Source organism: Pestalotiopsis fici (genome assembly GCF_000516985.1).
Source record: "Pestalotiopsis fici W106-1 unplaced genomic scaffold PFICI_Scf_2, whole genome shotgun sequence".
Lineage (NCBI taxonomy): Eukaryota > Fungi > Ascomycota > Sordariomycetes > Amphisphaeriales > Sporocadaceae > Pestalotiopsis > Pestalotiopsis fici.
This window is the reverse complement of record NW_006917092.1, coordinates 1,657,073-1,671,723: the sequence shown is the minus strand read 5'-3', so window position 1 is coordinate 1,671,723 and position 14,651 is coordinate 1,657,073. Positions and strand designations below refer to the sequence as shown.

The 14,651-nt window shown below is 51.4% G+C and overlaps 6 protein-coding genes across 6 annotated transcripts; 2 read left to right on the top strand and 4 right to left on the bottom strand.

Annotated features, from left to right (window-relative positions):
• Positions 1 to 388: 388 nt before the first annotated feature.
• On the bottom strand, positions 389 to 2,358 carry PFICI_02712 (uncharacterized protein; the record flags this gene model as incomplete). Its single annotated transcript, XM_007831293.1, has 2 exons — positions 389 to 2,283; positions 2,352 to 2,358. The coding sequence occupies 2 exons, from the start codon at positions 2,356 to 2,358 to the stop codon at positions 389 to 391; spliced, it is 1,902 nt and encodes a 633-aa protein (XP_007829484.1).
• An 884-nt stretch (positions 2,359 to 3,242) lies between these two features.
• PFICI_02711 (uncharacterized protein) lies at positions 3,243 to 4,036 on the top strand (the record flags this gene model as incomplete). The annotated part of the gene is made up of 2 exons (XM_007831292.1): positions 3,243 to 3,601; positions 3,664 to 4,036. 2 exons carry the CDS (start codon positions 3,243 to 3,245, stop codon positions 4,034 to 4,036), a joined length of 732 nt encoding a protein of 243 aa, XP_007829483.1.
• A 631-nt stretch (positions 4,037 to 4,667) lies between these two features.
• Positions 4,668 to 5,540, top strand: PFICI_02710 (uncharacterized protein; the record flags this gene model as incomplete). The annotated part of the gene is made up of 1 exon (XM_007831291.1): positions 4,668 to 5,540. The coding sequence occupies one exon, from the start codon at positions 4,668 to 4,670 to the stop codon at positions 5,538 to 5,540; it is 873 nt and encodes a 290-aa protein (XP_007829482.1).
• Positions 5,541 to 5,695: 155 nt separating this feature from the next.
• On the bottom strand, positions 5,696 to 7,451 carry PFICI_02709 (uncharacterized protein; the record flags this gene model as incomplete). The annotated part of the gene is made up of 5 exons (XM_007831290.1): positions 5,696 to 5,824; positions 5,882 to 6,202; positions 6,257 to 6,490; positions 6,549 to 6,612; positions 6,670 to 7,451. 5 exons carry the CDS (start codon positions 7,449 to 7,451, stop codon positions 5,696 to 5,698), a joined length of 1,530 nt encoding a protein of 509 aa, XP_007829481.1.
• Positions 7,452 to 8,426: 975 nt separating this feature from the next.
• Positions 8,427 to 9,356, bottom strand: PFICI_02708 (uncharacterized protein; the record flags this gene model as incomplete). Its single annotated transcript, XM_007831289.1, has 1 exon — positions 8,427 to 9,356. One exon carries the CDS (start codon positions 9,354 to 9,356, stop codon positions 8,427 to 8,429), a length of 930 nt encoding a protein of 309 aa, XP_007829480.1.
• Positions 9,357 to 10,511: 1,155 nt separating this feature from the next.
• Positions 10,512 to 13,526, bottom strand: PFICI_02707 (uncharacterized protein; the record flags this gene model as incomplete). Its single annotated transcript, XM_007831288.1, has 5 exons — positions 10,512 to 11,439; positions 11,497 to 11,697; positions 11,751 to 12,894; positions 12,946 to 13,259; positions 13,324 to 13,526. The coding sequence occupies 5 exons, from the start codon at positions 13,524 to 13,526 to the stop codon at positions 10,512 to 10,514; spliced, it is 2,790 nt and encodes a 929-aa protein (XP_007829479.1).
• Between the last annotated feature and the right edge of the window lie 1,125 nt (positions 13,527 to 14,651).

Sequence of the window (14,651 nt, the reverse complement as noted above, 5' to 3'; positions counted from 1 at the left end):
CGGCGGCCATGCACAAGCACTACCCTACTTGCAGACAGCATCGGCTTCCGTTCGGTTGAGTTCAAACATTTATGCCCGTAGTATCAAGTCCGAAACGGATTGTGTCTCTGAGAGCCATCGTGTATGATGGTGCCGTACTGACTTTTTCGGCTGCTTCAAGTCGAGCCTAAGAAACAGAAATGGGAACAAAAATCAATTTTCTACGTTTAATTTTCCAACTCCGTGAATTAAGGTGTTGTATGCAGGGTATCGAGCTAGGGCAGTGGCGGCAGCGACAATCAAATCATACCCCTTTGACCAGTGCGATTTGAGCTTAATTCTTCCATCAAGGTGAAATTGTAGATTCTCCTTTATGTATCTCTGTAAGGCCAAGCAGTCTTGCAAAAGGCTATAACCTAACGGAGCCACCTCGGAGTTGCTGAAGATCTTTCCTCCGAAATGGCACGTACTCCCTTCCGTTGGGGGATAACCAATACATTGAGTCAATGGCCTCCTTCTTATCCTGGGCAGCCTTTTCTATCACGTCCAGATCGACACCTTCTGATCTCAGGCGACCCTTTTGTAGCTTCATGGTACCAGTGTACTCAAGCTCTCGACAAACCCTCAAGAAAACTGGCACAGCGTACCGCGGTAGTCGCGCCAAACAGTGTTCGGCCAAAGCCGCAAAGTCAAGCTGCTCCAGTCCTTCACGCACCACCACGGCTGCGCAGCCAGCTCGGCCGTCTGTGTTGGGCACCAGGACGCCATAGACATTAGTCTCGGCCACCTGGGGGAACTCTCCAACGACGTCACTGACTTCATTTGTCGAAACGTTTTCTGACTTCCACCGGTAAGTGTCACCAAGGCGATCCACAAAGTAGAGTCTGCCATCCACGTCGAGGCGCATCAGGTCACCAGACCGAAACCATAGATCGCCCTTTTGGAATACGTCGGCCACTCGGCGCTTTACTGAAGCACCATGGTTGCCAAAGTATGTCGGAGAACCAGCGTCGGGGTTCTGGGCATCAAGCTGATGAATCATTTCGCCCGCCTCTCCTGCCTTGGCCTCGATTGCCAATCCGTCCTTGCCGCGCAGAATCTCTTGCGTGTCGGGATCAACCAGCACTCTCTTCTCCCTGTATCCATTCCACCAGTGCCACAGCTTTCCTCGCACGCCAATGGTGCTGCGAGAAAAGTCTCCTCTATTTTGGATGTTGGAGAAGCCCATGGAATCAGTCCCGGCATAAAGCTCATTGATGCATTCGATCCCGAACCTTTCCCGGAACGTCTCCCACACGTCGGGTCTCATGCCATTGCCCCACGCTATTGTCACATTGTGGCCCTTATCCAAAGGTGTCGGAGGAGCATTGACCAGGTATCGACACAGCTCTCCAACATATTGAATGATATTCGCCTGTGAACTGTGGACTTCTGGCCAAAAGGTCCGGTGGGAGAATTTGCGCGAAAGGACGACGGTAGCACCCGCACCTATACAGGGAAGAACGCAGAGACCATGACCAGCGCCGTGAAACATGGGCAGGCATGTATACATTCTATCGCCCGGCTTCAGAGGCATGACGTGTTCTGGGCTCTGCGACGTGAGTCGGATCTCCCTGGCGCGATCCATTATTGTTCCTTTGGGCAGTCCGGTAGTGCCCGACGTGTAGATTAGGCATGAGACTGCAAGTGGACTAATCTTTTGACGCAGCTCTTTGGGAAGATTCTCGGTGTCTTTGAAAGACTGAAGAAACTCTGGTGAGTAGTAAAGAGTTTTAATTCCAGAAGCCTCCAGGCCCGCCTCAATTGGAGAAACGAGATTGGTGATGGTTGCATCCGCGAGAAGAAATCTCGGTTTCCCGAGTTCAACAGAATGTTTCAGAGATGTAGCTGTCAAGTTATGGTTGATAAAGGCAGACGTTGCTCCGATTCCTTCCACTGCGAGCCAGAGCATGAGCCACTCTGGCGAGTTTGGTCCATCAAGCGCGACCATCTCACCCTTCTTGACGCCGAGATCTTTCAAGAGCCAGTTACCGATTGGCTGAACGGCGTTGAAGAATTCAGTGTAAGTCCACTCCTTGCCCTCAAAGATGAGGAATGTATAGTCGCCCTCGGGCGTGCCCACACGGTCCTCGAAATAGCTGTAAACGGTCATCTTTTCGTTGGCGGCCTTCTCGCCAACGAACTTGATGACCCTATCCATCGCGCCGACGTTTCTACCCAGGCGAACATCATGGCGGATGTGATACTTGGCATCCAGATAAGAAGCAATTGCAGCAGCGCCTGCCACGGCTCCTGCCACGGGCACTGCATGATCTATTAGACATCTCCGGGAAGGGTTCGTGTAGAGAACATTCTGGTGTAGTTGCACTTACAAGCCATATTTGTTTTTGCAACTTGATATTAGCTTTCAAAGGAACTTGAGGTTTCGGGTGACTCTTTGACTTCACAATTGTCTTCGTAAAGAAAAGCAAAAGTCAATGTTGCGCCACCCAACAAATGCAGGACCCCGGCATAGAGAATGCTGGCCGAGGTCCAATGTATTCACAGACTACGTTTCCCCGCATATAGTCCCTACATTACAAGGATTATATGTCACATCATGGAGGCGGGGATCTAGGCTGAGAAGCATCGTAGCGAAAGCCAAAAACGCCTGTGTTAGCTTGTCTGTGATTTGGAGATGTTTGGCGCCAATGTTGATCCCTTTGGTGGGTTCGCGTATGACTGTTTGTCGCAATCGGATGCAGCATCGCGACAGCAAAATTGTGACGCTTGGATCAACTTTCTACTCATGACAAGTGTTTTGGCGAGATTGTCATTTTCAAGGAACTCGCAATTGCATTTGTGTCTCGAGAGCTCCGCAGGGGGTGATTAGTGATTGCTGTCAAAAGAAGATTCCCGACATCCTCTAAGCGAGCCCCCGATGCGATACCCAAACCGCCCGGAGTGAGCGAAACTGCAGGGGTCGTTTGGCCCCCAGAAAAGTGTGGACATGAGGACCATGATGCTGAGCAATCTCGTTGTTGACTCCAGATGGCAAGACTGTACTGAAACAGATTTACACAGTAGAATCGCCGAAAAAGAGTATTGACTCCATGTCTTTCAAGCCTTTGCTGTACTCTTGCAGTGACGTCAATCCGACGCATCCATTTCGGACTTAAAACTCCACCTTAACTCCGAAATCGATATAATATCGTGAGAATGGATTGCATGCTAATCTCTGCGTGACCAGACGTATCACCAAGCACGGAATTTGTACGGCAAAAATGTCCAAGATTTTCATCACAGGTTCAGCGGACGGGCTCGGTCTGCTGTCTGCGCAGGCCCTGGCGAGCCGCGGGCACCAGGTATACCTACACGCGCGCAACGCCAAGAGGGCCGAGGACGCGCGCCGAGCATGTCCGCAAGCGACCGACTGCCTCATCGGAGACCTGTCTTCCCCTGCAGAGACCAAATCGCTGGCTGAGCACTTGAACGAAAAGGGCCCCTTCGATGCCATTATCCATAATGCCGCAATTATGCACGGTGGCAGTCGGGGTGCTCTTTTCAACATAAATACCTTGTCCCCATATCTACTCACTTGTCTCGTTGACCCGCCACCAAAAAGATATGTGTTTCTCAGCAGGTTAGTCAATACAACAGCTACTTGTTGCGTTCCGTCGGAATACAAGTACTAATACTTTGCAGCTCAATGCATCAAGGCGGAGATGCTTCTTTGAGCAACATTGAGCAGTGCAGATACAGCGATAGCAAGCTCCATAATATCATGCTCGCCTTTTGGTTCTCGAAAAAGTTTGGTCCCGCCGTCGCTTGCAATTCAATGGACCCGGGTTGGGTACCGACCAAAATGGGTGGTTCCGGGGCCCCGGATGATATCAATGCCGCCGTTGATACGTACGTCTTGTTGGCCGAAGGAAACGGAGCCGCGGAAGGACAGTCGGGCAAGTATTGGTATCAGAAACGAGAGAAAAGTTGCAAGCCGGCTGCCTCGGATGAGCAGAAGCAAGATCAATTGATCAAGCTACTGCAAGATATCTCTGGAGTCTCTCCGCAAAAGTGAGATCACTGCTGGCAACAACACCTCAACACTACTGGGTAATTGATGACGGTAGCAATGATAAAATACAGGATAAATTTCTGAAACCACTTGATTGGCAAGTCATTATTGGTCTCTGGACGTTCTAAACACTGGTGTTTCAACTCGACTCTTCTATCATATTGTTACAGAGATTGGTGAGAATGTTCAAAGGATCAATTCGAACTGTAACAAGCTGACATGAGCTCAACCCCCTTTTTCTTCTTCTTTACATTATTGCCTGTGGTAACCGTGAATTGCGCTGTCACAAACCCCTAACGATTGTCAAAGGACGTGGCTGTGGAGCGATGTCAGCATTGTCCAAATCTGGCTCGCCGAGCTATACACAGCATTGACGCCGGTGACACATTGCCGAGACATGGTACTCCGTATATCAATGGTTCATGGGATACAAGCAACGGAGTATTATATAATTCTATCGATTCATTAGGTGGTTGGTTTTTTGACGGAAAAATACCACGACAACACCTGCAGAGATAATACCATTAGTTTGACATTTTCCCTCTTCTTTTCGTATTTGAAGCTGCATCCTTTTCACTTATGCGCCGTACATAAGGACTAGAAACTTTGGCGCATAGAGCAAATCTCACCAGCGATGCCTCAATCCCCAGCTCAAGGCGTCGTCGTGAACCTGCAAGGTGTCCAAGAGACCACTCTCTTGACACTTGCAGCGAGAGCACGAGATGCAGCTTCACCCCAGCCCCTGTTAGGTGACCAGTACTCTGCCCAAATCTTGTCGCGCATCGACGCCAACTACGACTGGCAACGCGCCATGGGTAACGAATTGATGCAAAAGGTCATGGTGTCGCGTGCGCGCCTCCTCGACGTCTGGGCAGCCGAGTTCCTCGATAGTCATCTCGAAGCAACCGTCTTGCATCTCGCGTGCGGCCTTGACAGCCGGAGCCTCCGACTGGCCCCAATCTGGAACACTGCAGAAAAGCGCATCCGCTGGATCGACGTCGATCTTCCTGATGTCGTTGAAATGAGAAGGAGCCTCGAGCTACCTGTGCCAGAGGGTGATTACGAGCTGAGGCCAGCAGATGTTCTATCGGACGACTGGCTTCAGTCAATCCCAGACGACCGGCCTACTCTTATCATTGCAGAAGGACTTGTCATGTATTTGGGTCCGGAGGATGGGCTTCGACTTTTTCAGCGAGTCACTCAACGGTTCAAGGCAGTAGGGGGACAAGTGTTGTGTGACCTGGCCGGATCTTGGACGGTCGCTAGGCAAAAGGCAAGCCCAACGATGCAAATGGCCGAAATGTATTGGGCCGTTGATGACCCTGAAACCATTGCAGACGCTGTGCGCGGACACGGGTGTGGAAAGTTTCGAGTTACCGAGGTCAAGTTTGCAGAGACGATGACGGAGAAACTTGGCTCACAGATTCCTTTGTCGACCAGGGTCATCCTATGGGTGATGTCGTGGCTTCCATGGAGGCTTATGGTGTATGTCAGGTTCTCTTTTTGATTGCACTTTCGCAAACGGGATTTACTCTTGTCCTCTGTATAGTTCTACGCGAATTTGGCACGCCACTGTCACATTGAACAGAGTGTTCGGAGGTCAAAAAATCAAACAATGTTTTAGCACTGCAGTTTATCTATTCCTTCATTGATAGATACCCCTCACGCTTTCGTTGCAATTTCACTCTCCGTCACTTTTACCCACATGTTCTCCTCGATAAATACGCTATAACTCCTGGACTTCCACGGATTCGTGGGGTTAATCAGCTGGAAATCAAATGCGCGCAGCAGCTACAAGCGGTCAGCAACATGTATTCATGACTTTTGACAAACTTGGATAGCACTGACCTCGAAGAAAACCTTGTTGAGCTCCATGTACGCCACAGGTTTACCGGCACACATGTAGCGACCATGTCCAAAGCCAAGCTCCACGAGTCGTTCCATTTCCAGTCTATCTTCTTCGTCTGCCTCGGTGAATCTTTCAGGGCGAAAGACGTCGGCGTCGACACCAAAATGTTTCTTTGATGCAAAAAGGGACGCAGTGTTCATGCCGATTGCGGTGCCTCCAGGTATGAATTTCCCGTGGATCAAGTCTCCCTCTGGCGGGACAGCTTTGGGATAGAGACCGGGCGCTGCTGGGCGCTGTCGAAGGCCTTCGTACACGACAGCCTGGGAATTTTGTTAGTATTTAGTTTTCGTCAGAGCATTGCGATAAAAACACACCTGAAGGTATGGCAGTCTCCTAGCCTGATCCTGCGATATGGGATATGAGGCCTTGCCGTCTCGAATTGCTGCTTTGATTTCGTCCTTGAGCTTCTGGTACACTTGCGGGCATGTCATGAGATACAACATGGTGATACGAATGACGGATGCCGTGGTGTCAGATCCCGCAATAATCAAGAAGAGCCCATCAACCTCGCATTCCATCTTAGTAAGGCCGTTGCGAATCCAATAACCCTAATACCAGGGTCAGTATAGCTTTTCACGGTGTCGCAGGTTCGACTTGTAAGCCTACCAAGAGATCGCGTTCATCCTTGGCGTCAACAGAAAACCGCTTCTCGACCTGTTCTTTCGCGACGCTAGGGAGCATGTCAGCAAGTCATGTTTTCATACAGGTGCTTGACATTCCGGCCTACCGCATGCATTTGCCCATCCCCTTCTCGTCAGTCTCCTTGGCACCAAAGCGGCTCAAGAATGATGGCGAAAATAACACATTGCGGATATAGGGTACGTCCAAGGCCATGGCTAAACGGGGCCAGTTTTCTCTGACCTCGCGGAGGAAGCCAAAGAGATCATCGTTAGCCTTGAGGAACCCAAACTCCTGGCCGAATGCCACCTTGGATATGGCGTCCATGGTGAAGAAGCTCGTGAGGGGGGCAAAGTCCAGCATTTTATCCTGGTCCTTGCCCGGGCTCCAGAGATAGTTGTCGCGGATCACCTTGATCAGGGCCAGCACCTGCTCGTCGACGCCAGTCTCGATCAGCGGCGCCTCGCGACCGACAAAGGCGCCGACAATCTTGGTCTTGCGCTCCCTGTGAGCTGCTTGGTCGGTGAGAGTAAAGACTGTGTCGTGATACGGATTGAAACGACCTCCCTTGTACCAGCTATCCCTACCGTACTCGCTCCGGGCCCCCGCCATCTTTCGAAGGACTTCGGGGTCATCGGTAGTCAATTCATTGGGGCCGACCCTGACCAGCGGCCCGTACTCCTTGCATAGTTCTCGGTATATCTGGTATTGCCTCTCACTACGGGCGACCTTGGCTAGCCAATGGTACGAGAATTTTGCCAGAAATGGTCCGGGGATATGTCGTAGTCGATACCAAGCAATGGTTGCCGACGCAACGTACCAGCTCACAAGTATTCCGAGGAAGACGGCGACGTAGGTGGAGGACAAATTCTCAAGTATATTCAAAGACATGGTGAACCCTTAAGATGCGATGCATTTCAAGTCACAGATTGTCCCACACAGGTTCAAAGTGCGCAAGCCAAATCTATTTAACATTAAGTCGCCTCTACAAGAGAATCGCGTTCTCCTTCTCTTCAACAAAAGATGTGGGTATGCTTTTTTTCGTACATGGGGCGTTATACGACAGCTGCAGGACATCAATGCAGTGCCGTTGTCGACCAGGGGTTCTTGTGTGACAATGGGCAGTTAATTACCGTACGGATCCACCGCCTATCGGCCGGGATATTCGTCAGTAGAGACCAATCACGCGAAGTATAACCCCAATCGTCATCGCCTATAAGACGTTGCCCAGGACCTAATTCGAAAGGTGAGTGGGCTGACTGGAGGGTGATAACAAGATTCTGCCTTCTTAGGTTGCATGTGTCCCAATACTCAATATGGAGTTTCCTGGTGTAGATCCGAAGATCCTCTATCGTGAAACGTTGTTCTCGGCTGGCTGCAGCATGGCTGCATCGACGACACAGCACCCTGACAACCTGCCTTCGTATCTGCCCACGGCGCAGGATGCACTCAACGGCCCAAGGCATGAATATATTGGCTATGTAATCAACAGGAAATTGCCGGCAGTTCGATACTAAGCCATCCAACAGCTAGTCCGCGAAGCTTGTGATCACAGGGACCTGCCAACCCCTTGAGGATCCTTGGTCATTTTTATTGAAGTCGTCTGTCCTGACCAAAGTCAAGGCCGGATTGACCGCCTTGGGTATGGAACGATTACCCCGGTCTCCCAGTCGAATACGCCTTGAAACCAATCCAACGCCTCGTCAGCATAAGTGCTATGCCCACAGGAACAGATATACAAAAGTTGAAGCAAAAACAGAACTCCGCCCACCCCTAGTAATTTCAAGCCCGAATACAAAAAATGGTATCGAGCTCATTTCCCACGCAAACCGATATAATTACAATTCTTCTTTCGCCACCTCAAAATCACAATAGCGCCAGTCCCTCACGCTTGCGCTTGCTCGCCTGGCTCAGCGGCGACGTGCCACCAGGCCACATGGCATGAGAAAACAAGAGACGGTGATCCACATTGTGGCCATGGACGAACCGCTTGGAAAAATACTCGAGAACGGGCTTCAAGTCCTCGCCGGCATCGTGCATCTTGCGCTCGACGGACGGGAAAAAGTCCCGCGCGACGCCGCAGACGGGCTGCACGCTGTCGGACCCTTCATAGGCAAACGGCGCCAGCCCGGCCATGGGGTAAAAGGCAAACCCCATCATCTTGAAGGTGCGGTATAGGTGTCGGTCCACCAGGGCGACGTAGTGCGTCATGCCCTCGAGACGCCCCCGGAGATGGGCGCCGCGGTACAGCATGGCGACAATGTGGTGCTCGCCGTGGTCGCGATAGGCCGCGGGGATGGCGAGGGTGCCGATATCCCAGACGGTATCGAGACTCTCGAGCCCATAGGCCCGCATAAAGGTATCTACGGTGAGGCCCGCGTAGGCGCCGGCGTCCCGCAGCGCCAGCAGCCCGGCTTCGGGGGAGTTGTGAATGTTGCGCATGGTGCCGGCCGGCCGGTGCAGGCCCCGGTCCATGACGAGGAAGAAGACGCTCGACGCCTCATAGGCGCCGTACACCCTCTGCATGTCGGCGTCCGTGTTGCCAAAGCGCTCCTCAAAGACCTCGCGCTCAATGTGGCGCCCCAGATTCGATAGCTCGTCGGTGCCCTCTAGCCGGTACATTACTAGCGCATCTGGAATCTGGGGTGGCCGTTCCGCGAGTAGTCGCGTCGAGAGCGCAGCGATTTCCGCGTCCGTTAGGGTGTATTTGACTGTATAGTCCAGCTTATTATCGCTAGTGGCACCATCTTGAGTCGCCAATTTAGCGTGGGAGCTGTTTCTGTTAGGTAGGGCCATGATTTGTATTCCCTTTGTGAATGGATCGTGATCTTTTTGGTGCCTTACTAAGTGCTAAAAGTTTCAAACTAGAGTAGGCGAAAAGAGTTGAAAACACGCCAAAAGAGTAATGAGAGCACGAAGATAGGGGTCTGTAGGGCTGGCTGGGCTGAATGTATTCATTCCGTCCTGGAGATGATCTAATACCGTTATGACAGGGTTCCTCTTCAGCTCGGGACGAGGACCCAGCCCCGGGAGCAGCACCCGTTCCCAACTCGCCGCCATAACGCAGGGCATAATTCGTGGGCATAACAACATCGTGGGCATAACGACAAGTTTCTTGACAGGTGTTTTCTTTCCGGCCAAGAGGCTGGAATCCGATGTTGGTGATCATGTCAGTTGTTAGCATGGTATTACCCCAGACTTTCAGTTTAGCGCAAATGTATAGCTCAGGTACGTATGTAGTCTCAGGACTATAATGGCTTTCAAACCAGTCGACATGGCGGTCAAAGAAACTACTGCTGACCTATTTTGACTCTGCCCATTTCCTGGAATAGCTCCGACCTTCCCGGTAGGCACTTTACTAAAACAGTGTATGCAGCTTGAATGTTGGGGGAAGTTGTGTAGCTCATTGGCTGTTTGAGGGGATCGTCGGCCTGCTAGTCAGCTGCGGCTGAGTGCCTTGGCGGTGTGAGCGAGTTCCGCGGAAGTCGTCAGTCAGCGCTCGGTCCAGCCCCCCCCCCCCCAAGAGACATGGAAACTCACTTGAAACTGTGAATTGAAGTAAACCTTGAATGCGTGATCATCTACTTTTCAACTCGATTTAGTCCAGTGCTTTATGCTACGGTGAAATAAAACCTGATGAAGCCAGTTTGTTAGGTTGGTCGAATGGTACCGCTGAATCATAGTTCGCCGTGAACAAACCCCTGAATGCGTGTATTTGGCCAAACCTAAAGTAAAAGTCATGAAAACAGAGAGAAAGCTCGTGTTAAACACATGAGACGGTGACATGAGGGATGCAGCAAATTTGCCTATATGATCACAGTAGAAACAAACACAGATACAACGGCAGTTTGAATATGTGCAATTCAATCATGAGGAATCAATTTGCATTATAAGATCATTCAATTCATCGCTTCGCTTTTAACCTGCAAAAACCCATGCAACCATAATACATTATACACACTGAACTCCGGTACCTTCGCCCCCTCTAAGCGCATCCAGTAACGCCTGCGCCGTTTCCTGATCCCCAGTATCCGTCCTGCCCGAGTGTAGATCATGGCCCCAAGCCTGATCGATCCAGTCCGTCATGTTGGCCTCATCATCATTACCCGTGGCATCGGTATAGCTGCTCGAGCTTTGCGGCGAGTCATTCTGCATGGTGTAGTCATTCAGAACCTCGCTAACGAGACCGCCGCCCAGCCCCAGAGCGGCATCGACAAAGCCTTGCTCGGTCATCGAAATGTCCTCGTCTCTTCCAATATGGGGCGCAAACTCGCTACTAGCGCCGGCCGCCGCCCTCGCAATCGCACTCCGCTCCATGGGGGATCGTGGCGAGTCCGTATCAGCATCGGATGAGAGTGACTGTATCGTGCCAGGTATGGCCAGCATGCTCGAAAACAACTGCTCTGCTGGTAAAGCCGTGCTCAGCGGTAGCTGTGCCTGTGTGGGCTTGCCTGCATCCATGAGTGCCTTGATGGAGCTGTAGCCTGCAGTGAACAATCCCCTCAGGCTGGCAGGGAAATCCGACTCCTCAGGAAGTCTGCCTTTGCTGAGACTCAAATCCATGGTCATGGCCAGACGGAGATAGCTTCCTGGTTGCGATGCCAATATATCCTGCCAGTCATTGATGTGGTTGGCGGCAGACGGCGTTGCAGGCGTGTCCAACTGCGCGAGGGTCACAATGTGTCGGATCGTCTCGCTGACATAGTCGACACCATCATACTGTGGTTGGTACGTCTTCATCGCCTCGATCAAAATGTTGAGGCGGTGTTGTTTTACCACCTCTTGAGGATTTGATCCGAAAGGGGCGTTATTCTTGTTGTAGGATGATAATTTGACATCAATGATGTGTAGAACCAAAGGTAGAGCAGTGCATGCAACCCTATTCACAGTGTTGTTAGTACATAGAGAAATTCCGAGATAACGAGATTGAACTTACGCGCTGATGGGAAGCCAGCGTGCAAGACGCAGTTGAATCAGCTCTTTGAGGCATTCTGTGACACCAGACGCGGCGTCTTGCAATTCATGCCGGTTTTCGTAAATGTTGGAGAACTCTTTCAGACTGGCCGTAAGATTTGGCGTTGCAGCCGTAACGGCGGTTTGTAGCAACTCATGATGACTTAGTACTGCTCTGGCCGAACTGCGAGATCGTCAGTACATGATTTGACGTTTTCTGTGCAGCATTCGACTTACTGGTAGTACATGTACATCAAGTTTGTGAATAATATCACGGAATCATGTTGACAGTCTTTACCTCCGACTACCTTTGTCCGGGGGACCGCATCACCACCAAACATGGGGAATCTAAGCGTTGCACCCTTGTACCATCTCCTGAGAGCAGTTTTGCTCTCTCTTATTTTATCATCATCGCCGGGAGCTCCTTGTTTACCCCAACCCGGAGAGTCGTCTAGGGGGAAGACCTGGGTGATGAGATCGGTGAGTATCGTGCACAGCTCGACTAGCTGCACAAAGATCTCAATGAGGCACCGCTTCGTTCCTGGGCTGTATACTCTGGATCGCTCAATTTCGTCTGCAAGATCCGTGTATCCAAGGCCAGAGTGCGTATCAAAGTCGAAATGAGCACGGGTGATCTTCAAACTTCGTCGCAGACCAAGCGGCAATATCCTGTCACGAATGATGCAACACCACCACAGCCGTTTTAACACGTTCTGTTTCTTGTTCTCTAGTGGATTGTCGATGGCTGAGTAAGTTGGCATAGCCGAGTAGTGGTGTGCTTCGGCGCTTTGTGCATTCTGGATGGCAATGCCGAGCCACATGGAATTTGCTTTGCGGAACGCGTGGGTAAAGTTTGGCGACCAATGCGAGAGTAAGAGCGCAGCTTGTGACATGTACACCATTGAAGTCTCGGTGTCGAATTCGTACAGCAATTTGCATCGTCGGTATAATGTTGCTCTGGCAGCTCGAATACTGGGGAAGCCCAAGGCTTTGATGCACGCCTTGGGGACAAAGTTTACTGAAGAAAACAGCATCGACTGAAACACGAGCAAGGACATCTTCTCTCCTGTGCCACCGTGGCCCGAGTCGCCGTACATGGCCCAGAAGTCGCCTTCGTTGAGCATTGGCAATATCGGATGGATGTGCAGGAAGTATTGTTGCACAAACTCATTGAGAATTTCGCGCGTCGGTATGCGGAAGCACCCTTGAGATTCCAAGTAGTTGACATCTTGCGGCATGATGTTTGGCAAGTTGTTTATCCGAAGGAAAGGAAAGTAAGAGTATGTGATGTCTACATTTGCCTGCACACGTTGATCCCCTACCCATAGTGGCGCATCAGCGGCAAGGAATGAAGCCATGTCGGGCGCCGTGATGATTGGAGCTGGGTCTGAATGGTCAGCTTGGACAGCAAAGCAATCATGAGCTGACTTACTGTGGACATTGGGTACGGAAAAGGGGGTTTGTGCCATATTTTGCGGTGTCCCACTGGTAGCAACGGGAGGCACAAGAGCTCGATACTGCTCTTGGTCGACTGACTCTCCCATGTCATCATGGTTATGTCCAGCACACGAATCTCTGTGGCCATCTGGCTGTGTGGTACCATCTTGGCTCGCCGGCGGTGACGCGGGCTCACCATTATTCCTCGATCTGACAAGGTCTTCTGCGGTCTTTGAGCGGTTGCTGTTGTCTGTTTCATAAGGTGGATAGGAGGCTTGCACGTTTTCTCCTGGACGTTCCGACCTCCTGCTGCGACTTTGATTAGAGATTGGTCAAAGACGAGCGTGTGTTATCATTGACGGCATCAACTTACAACCTTGAAGCTCGGCCGGTAACCACACAAGTTTCGCTGTCGAGATAGCAATTCATGCATGGTCGTCCCCTCTGGGAGACATCACACCTGACTTTCCGCGCCCGGCACGAAAGACATGCCTTTGGAGCTCTCTTGCGCACTTTACCGGCAGGTTTGGTCTTTGGCTCAACTGCTGCTTGTGGTGGTTCCGATGCGGAAGACATGGTTGGTGTTGGCGAGATTCAGGAACGGCGATAAGGTACAACACGCAGCAGCAGCACAAGCAGGGAGGGACAGAAAAGACAAGATGATTGTTTGTGAGATCTGGACAGGATTAGACAAGACGAGCAAGAAAGCAATTGGAGAAAACCGTGGGGTTTGTGGGGTATGGCTCCGCCTGCTCCGTACTCCATCGCGGAATTGTCTCCCAAGCTGGGTAGTCTGAATATGGGGACAATCTGGGGTCTGGAGATTGCGGCAGCTTGGCCTCTGAGGCTGCTCCACACGCCGTTCCTCGGTCTAGGGCGAGTAGCGCACATTGGAGCAATTGCCATTTTGCCTGAAACGGCCATGGCTCTCGCCTTATTCTGGTGACTCGATTGCTTCTCCCAGACTGGATGGAGGCCGACTTTGCCCGGTGGTGGGATCAATCTGGCATTTGACGATACACTAACGAGTAGGCTTGCCAGAGGGTTGGTGGAGTTTGACAGCGTGTACACACAGGAACATAGCGACCTACCGATAGTAGATACATGTATTCCACACGCTTTGCGGGGTACGGGGACTCGGGGGGTTCACTGACGCTGGGATCCCGGTAGTGTCCGTCCACGGCCTCGACTTGCTCAAGTGATGCGATCATGATGTGGCGACTTGAAGAGACATCTTGTTATTCTTTTTCTTGCAGAGCACAAATGAAAGCAAAGCTGCTTGTCAACAAGCAGGCAAACCGGCCATTCCGGCGTTCCGGTCATCTGTCAGCAGAAGGCAGTCCTTCGACATATCGAGGCTTGCTCGTAATCTTCCAACAACGATTGAGGCGCCCTGATGATCATCACAAAAGCCACCATTGGCTGACTCGCCGTGTGCGAGTCGCAGGCCACATGGCCAGATGGGCACTAGCTGCCAACGGTCTCGTCAGGAGAGCTTTGACACACACGGAAATGTTCCGCCATGACGACGAAAAAAATGCGTCAGACTCTTGTGTGTTGGCCACGAGAAGGATTTACCATCTGTGCATCTACGATGAAGACTGGCCAGAAGCATCAGACAGTTGCAGTGCATCTCATTGCATCTCATCGCACCCCTTGTTGCTGCATGAACAAACGGAGAATATGGCTGGCCGACAACGG